Source organism: Notothenia coriiceps, unplaced genomic scaffold (genome assembly GCF_000735185.1).
Source record: "Notothenia coriiceps isolate Sejong01 unplaced genomic scaffold, NC01 NC01_scaffold00000092, whole genome shotgun sequence".
Taxonomy (NCBI): domain Eukaryota; kingdom Metazoa; phylum Chordata; class Actinopteri; order Perciformes; family Nototheniidae; genus Notothenia; species Notothenia coriiceps.
The window spans coordinates 10,299-16,996 of record NW_011332793.1 but is presented as its reverse complement, the minus strand read 5'-3'; the positions used below and the strand labels follow the sequence as shown (position 1 = coordinate 16,996).

Genomic DNA, 6,698 nt, shown 5'->3' with positions numbered 1-6,698 from the left:
ATAACTACAAGACACATAGACAGTCAAATCATTAATGTAAAAACAATACTGGTTGTTTTTTTAAATCTTATTTGACCTGCTCCTGTTCTTACTTTTACATTTACTATAGCTTTTTCTTTGGTAGTCCCAACTTATTTTCTCATATTCAAATGAACCCAGCTACAGGAGATGTACAGAAATGTTGGTGTGATCTGTATCTGATTTTCCCTTTACCTCCAAGTTGAATTGTGTAAATGTCCATTTTGCATTCTCCAACTCAAATGAACCCGTTACTGGAATAGTTCAATCAATGACTCGTTGTTTTTCTGACACTAGATGGTGCTAGACCTTTATTCTGATTGGCTAAGGCTAAGCAGCAGCCTCGCTCTCTGTCTTTTACTAAAACCCCTCCCTCTCTCCTCTCCCCTCCCTCTCGCAGGCCCAGCGGCAGCAACGCCTCCGCAGTGGACTGGGGCAAGATGGCGGAGCAGTGGCTGAAGGAGAAAGAGGCGGAGGGGCGGAAGAAGACCCCGAGGATGACGCCCCGCCCGTCCCCCAGCCCCATGATCGAGAGCACGCCCATGTCCATCGCCGGAGACGCCACACCCCTGCTGGACGAAATGGACCGATAGGACACGGAGGGGGGCGTCGCTACCACCCCCCCCCCCTGCCCAACTCCATTCTTTGTACTGCTTCTTCATCTGGATAACCCTCAAACTGTTCTCCACAACCCATCAGCCCTGTCCATTCATCAGTCACCTCTCCCCCTCCTCATATTGTAGATGTAGTTTGTAAAGTCTGCCATCATGGTTAATCTCAACTCCTTCCTCCCCCTCCCCCATCTCCTCCCAGATGTTCCCCTCCCGACCTCCAGCCGTCTCCTCTGGCTGCTTAGTATTCTGTACAGTCAGAGTAACACTGTATACGTTACTCATAAAGTCAGTACAATGGCAAAAAAAGAAACTTGAAATATCAGACAGCAGTTACACATAGGATATGGACCTACACAGACAATGTCACACAAGCTGCCCTACCTTCTTTACTTCAGCGATTGCTTTTAGTTTGATCTGAATGGTTTTGACAGAGGCGCACAGTCTCATCTTCAAAAACACACTTTTCCTCTATAAGTGGTTAGTGGATTTTTGCGAGCAGTTGCCAAAAGAGCGCTTTGCCAAGCCAATCAGGACATTTAATTTTTGTATGGAATGCATCACTATGAATAAAAACAGTTTTTTTCTGTTTGAATCTCAAGCCTCCGCTCTTCACATCTGTTAAAACAAACACACCTGTGACCACAAACACACACACACACTGCAAATGTGAGTGTTGAGGCTGATTTAAAAATCTAAATCGAGGTCAGCTGAGTTTATCTCAAACATGAAATACTGCTAGTTGTCTGTCTCCACCACATGCTGTATTCTGATCAACTGCCTATGTGTTTGGCTCCTGTACATAGCCTCTATTGTATTGTTGACTCCTATTGACACTAACAACATCCACCTTTGGAGGTAACAGTGGTTGTTGAGAGGACTTCTGTGAGAAAGTGAAGAAACAGTCATTTATTAAACAATTGATTTTTAGTAACAAGTGGAAGTCAGTATCATGTCCGTGTCAGAGCGTCATTTTTTTAAGTTGGCTCCAATTTGAATCCCTTGGGTTTTTAATGTTTAGTGAGTATTTCACGTTTGACACTGCGGTTTGAAGTGTGTCACCACGACGGATGTGATACATTTCTGCTTCCCATTCACTCCCAGCAGTAAAAGTGAAGATGCGTCAGTGGATGAAATGTCTCTCAGCGTATTGGCTACCATCGCACTGACTTGCCACTGGGTGTATATCTCTTTCTGTGCATAATACTCAGAAGTGCACGCAGCTATTTCAGTAAAAGGAATATTGTCGTTAACAAAAAAACATTGAATCTCTCGTGGTCGTCTTGCGCAAGTTTTTCTCTGCATCCTCTTGACTTATGCATTTTAATGTCTTCTTGCTGTGCCTCTGCCACAGTACAAACAGGCAGCGCTGGTATTCAATGGTGTGCTTCATATTGCTGTGTGCCGAGTATAAAGGTCCCAGAATATGCATTTTGTTTTAAGTAATTATGGTTTTCGAGTACTTGTTTTTTTACATCTCCCGCCAGATTAAGATACTGCATCTTTCTCAGCGAGGCTGTGATTGGTTCCTGGCGGTAGTTCATTAGAGAGGAGGAATGATGTCTTTGGCACTGCTGATGACCTTTTCTACCCGTGATCCCTTTAATAAAAGTGTTCATATTAAACCCTGAGTCTTGCCTATGCTACTTTCGGGAAAACACTTAGTCTGGTCATGTGATGTGTGCGTGGAAATGTGATTAGCTGGGAACAGAATGTGACACATTTTCCAAAACATTACCATTCGTTCGACTATTTAGCTTTTCTACTTCAAAAAGACAAAACGGTGATGGAACCAATTTATTTACAAGTCATAATCCATGAGCTGTAATTAAAGACTGTTTCCAGATAAGAACAAATGCAGTCTGAGCGAGCAAATCAATTAACTTCAGATGCAACTTCCTGTTTGCTTGAATTTATGAAAACAATCCCTCCATTTTCAAGATCATGAGAACCCTTGTCAGAGGAGAGAGATGCCTTGTGGGTATGACTGCGGTCATGTGTGCTGGCGCAGGCTTCACATTAGCAGCACAGACACATGACGGCGAGGAAACAAAGAAATGCACTCGAGTCTGGCGCTGACATTCTCTCCAAAAAACCTCCTCTCAGGCCATCTGAGAGCAACACAAATACATGTTTTAGTTGATATCTCATCACTTTATATACGGTCTGTTCATTATATCCACAGTGTGCATGGTGAGTCTATATTTCAGTCTGATTTCCCCCTCCTCTGTGCCGTCATGTGTTGCTGTGTGCTCAGTACAGTGTATCCAAGCGGCCATCTTCTGATCAGCAGCAGTTGGATTTCCTCTTGGTTGGTGTCCGATCGGCCTCTGTGCTGTCTGTGAGCCCTGGGAGGAACACACATTCAAATTAAACAATTGATTTGGCTTTAAAGGGAACAATGTGAGATACTGCATAAAGGGTTGGAATGATAGAGCTGTATAATACTGTACCAACAATGTATTCTAGAAACACAAAAGCCACACTAGTGCATTAGGAGCATTGGGATTTTCACTATATTTCTGATGAAGTAGGTCGCAAGATGATAAAAGGGATTAGAATGAAAGAATAGAAATGTCTTTCTCTTGACTTTGTTCCCTTTGATATGAAGGCACATTTCATTACGTTCCAGTAATAGCATGTGGAAAATCCATCTAAGCAAGCGATCTAAGAAGAAACATCCTTTTGTGGCTCAACTGCTGATAAGAGGGCACATGTAGTCATTTAATTACAAGCAGCACTCTCAGAAAGAACAGTCTTCACAAGTGAGCCTCTGTTTAGTCCGTGTGGTGCAAACGATACACATTCCTGTCGCTGTTCACGCTGTTCCACTCACTGACAGTGTGAGGAACAGGAGGGGAAAAGAAAACTGCTAGCAAGTGAACATGGATGTTGACGACGTAAAGTTTGAAATATTTCAGCTTTGCAGTAGCCTCAAATGTAATACTCAATTTGTAGAAATACTGTATGCGTGTGATTTTTTTCTACAAAACAAATAAAGCACCACAGAGTATTTGTAGATGGGGTAAGACATGGTTGGTTTTGTTTTTATCATAGATTTGTTGTCTTAACATCTAAGAGGCCCAGATGCGCCTGAAGCAATGCCGCGGAGTGCTCTGTCAGTAGGGCTTGCGTCGATGGTTCAAGTCCCCGAACAGACTTAAAATATGGAGTGTGGACTGCTACTTAGAGAGGTCCCAGTTCACCTCCTGGGCCCTGCCATGGTGCCCTTGAGCAAGGCACCGCACAACCCCCTCACTCCCCGGGCGCTGTACAATAGCTGCCCACTGCTCCTAGTACTAGACTCCTGGTACTAGGATGGGTTAAAAGCAGAGAACACATTTCACTGTGTGTGCTGTGTGCTCTGCATGTGTGACCATTAAAGAGGGTTTCATCCCTCCCAATTCTATTCTATAATGCTTAGGCGGGATTTTTTATTGGAGAACTAGTTGGTAATTGAATAAAATAAAAAGTTGTTAGTATGATGCTGGCTTATTAATAATGAGACTTGATTGAGTAAACTGACTTACTGATAATGTCACCGTCGCTTCTCGCACCACTTTTCTCGAGCCCAGACAACACGTTAGCCTCGAAAGTCAGAGAGGCTACACGGAAGAAGAAATTCATGACACCATCTCCTGAGACGATGAAGAGACGGGGAAAGAGTTTAGTGAGAGAGAAAGACAGAAAATGAAAGCATGAATGGATGGAGGGATGGAGGGGTGACAGATTATGGGATGTGTGACTGAATCCCACCTGACTTGGCAGACACAGCCCAGTACTCGGCTTTGATTTCGTCAGAGAATCTGATGGCTTCCTGCTCAATCTGAGACAACTGTTCAGGAGACTGAGGAGAGAGAGACAGAGAGGAGGCAATGTAACAGGGAACAATAGAATGAAGGCACTATAGAATCAGGTTGATACTCTGCTCAAAGTTACATATTCAGAGCTAAACTGATGAGTTGATTCGATGGTTAGTCAATCTACAGAAACGTATTTGGCTGATTTTGATAGTTGACAAAATGCCAAATCTTTACTTTAAATGATAGTAAAAATCACAGCAACCATTAAAATAACATTAAAACATACCATTAACACATCTTCAAATTTGTATTTCATTGTTGCCGTTTTTTGTTGTTGTTGACAATCCACTTATTAATTAACAGTCTTGTTTTTGGAATACTTGCACCCACACTGAGGTCCTTCTTGGTGCCGACAAGGAACAGTAAAACACTGGAGGGGTCATTTTCCTTCATGGCGTCCTCCAGCCACTGCCTGCACACACAAACACACACACATACACACTTGTGATTCAGCCTCAACTTGTATTTTAATGGTACAATTATTTGATCATTATTTCTTACCTGGCATGTGCTAAAGAGCTGACGCTGCTCAAGTCAAACACCACTATAATGGCTGGAGAGACAAACAGTAAAAACAATGAAAAGGTGTTTGTGTGTGAGAGAATATACACAATACTCTATCATGAGATCTGTAACAGTGTGCTGTTGAGCTTCATTCACCTTGTGCTCCTCTGTAATATGTTGAAGCGATGCATTTGAAGCGCTCCTGACCTGCTGTGTCCCACCTGAAATGGATCACATGCAGCTTTGATTGTGGTGTTGGGATATTAAGCAACAGGTGAGTCCTTCGCGTTGAGTTAAGAGTTATGAACAGGTTATAATGTCAAGGTCAAACTTGTGAGGTAGTTGTTTTGTGTCTGTTTTGTAGTGACATACTTACAGCTGTAGACTGAAGGGAACACCGAGCACCTCGAAGCGCTCCATCTCAAAATCCACCCCTATGGTTGCTTTGTAGTTCTTATCAAACGCACCCTTGCGAAACCTTAAAGGAGCGCAGAGTGAAAGAGAACCAACAATCATCAATGTCTTTTATTATTAATTATTTCTCCATTAAAAAAACGTTTTTGATTAATCATTTTGGTCTATAAATTGTCATAAATTATATGATTTCCTAAAGCAATACAAGGAACTTTTATCTAACAATAAAACTGTCTCAATTTGAAACTGATGCCTTGATAAAATCTACATTAGCAAACAAGAACATCAGCTATACAATTGGCTACTTCTACAACGTTTTATTTTCTAAAAGCTTGTCACTGGTTCAAATTTCTTCAAAAGGAAACAATTAACCACACACACAGACTGAAAGGGCCTTGGTTTATATTTTGATTGGCACATTTTTGTGGCAAGAACTACATAAGTAAAATGTAATCAAAAAATGTAAGTTTCTAAGTGTCTTTGTTTTAGCTGGCAGATTTCCAGCACTTCTATGATTAAGCAAAAAGGTAAAATAAGCTAAATGAGATCACTCATCTAAAACTTAGAAATGTAATTGGTCTATGAAATGATTTTTGTTTTTATCAAGAAGAGAACATCAACGTATAACTCAATTAGGGACAAGAGTTAAACGTTAGTAATAAACATTATGTGCCTCACATACATGTCATGCTCTGTTTTGGAACAACGTTAAATTGCATCAACTCTATCAAATCAGTTTTCATTTGTTTTTGTTGAAGACATTGTAATGATGCCCTTCAGCACTACTGAGGAGAGGCTTGAACAAGTAATGCTTTCATAATAAAAGTCAGATCACATTTCAATAAAAAATGTAATGCCACATAATCCTTTAATGGATCTTATTAGTCATGACTTCTTCTCACCTGCCGATCAGACACGTTTTCCCAACTGCAACATCTCCCACTACGATTACCTTGGCAAGATTAAAGCTGGCAACAGAAAGACAAAACAGTCATTCATGACCCCACAACAGCATTAAACACACAAGCCTCATCATCCCAATACCCCTCCTCGACTCCTCCTTTCCCTCACTCGCGTCCCTTCCTTGCATCTTAGCTCCGCCTCCGTAAGATATGCGAGCGAGAGACACGAGGAGGTGACGCGAGGACAGAGGAGTCCTCAGGTATTAATTGGGATATCCTCGTTCACTCAAACGTCACTCTTAAACGACGTCTGTTAATGATGACATGTGCACAGCTGTATCCCCTCTCATCGGGCTTAACTGAATAACCCCTTAGAACTGGCCCAT

At 41.8% G+C, this 6,698-nt stretch overlaps 1 protein-coding gene across 1 annotated transcript; it reads right to left on the bottom strand.

Annotated features, from left to right (window-relative positions):
* Window positions 1-2,413: 2,413 nt before the first annotated feature.
* Window positions 2,414-6,698, bottom strand: LOC104964426 (ras-related protein Rab-34-like). Its single transcript, XM_010793577.1, has 10 exons — window positions 6,691-6,698; window positions 6,455-6,466; window positions 6,313-6,378; window positions 5,373-5,474; window positions 5,153-5,217; window positions 4,994-5,045; window positions 4,817-4,904; window positions 4,386-4,476; window positions 4,160-4,267; window positions 2,414-2,977 (listed from the first exon to the last, which is right to left on the bottom strand). The coding sequence occupies exons 1-10, from the start codon at window positions 6,696-6,698 to the stop codon at window positions 2,916-2,918; spliced, it is 654 nt and encodes a 217-aa protein (XP_010791879.1). The 3' UTR covers window positions 2,414-2,915.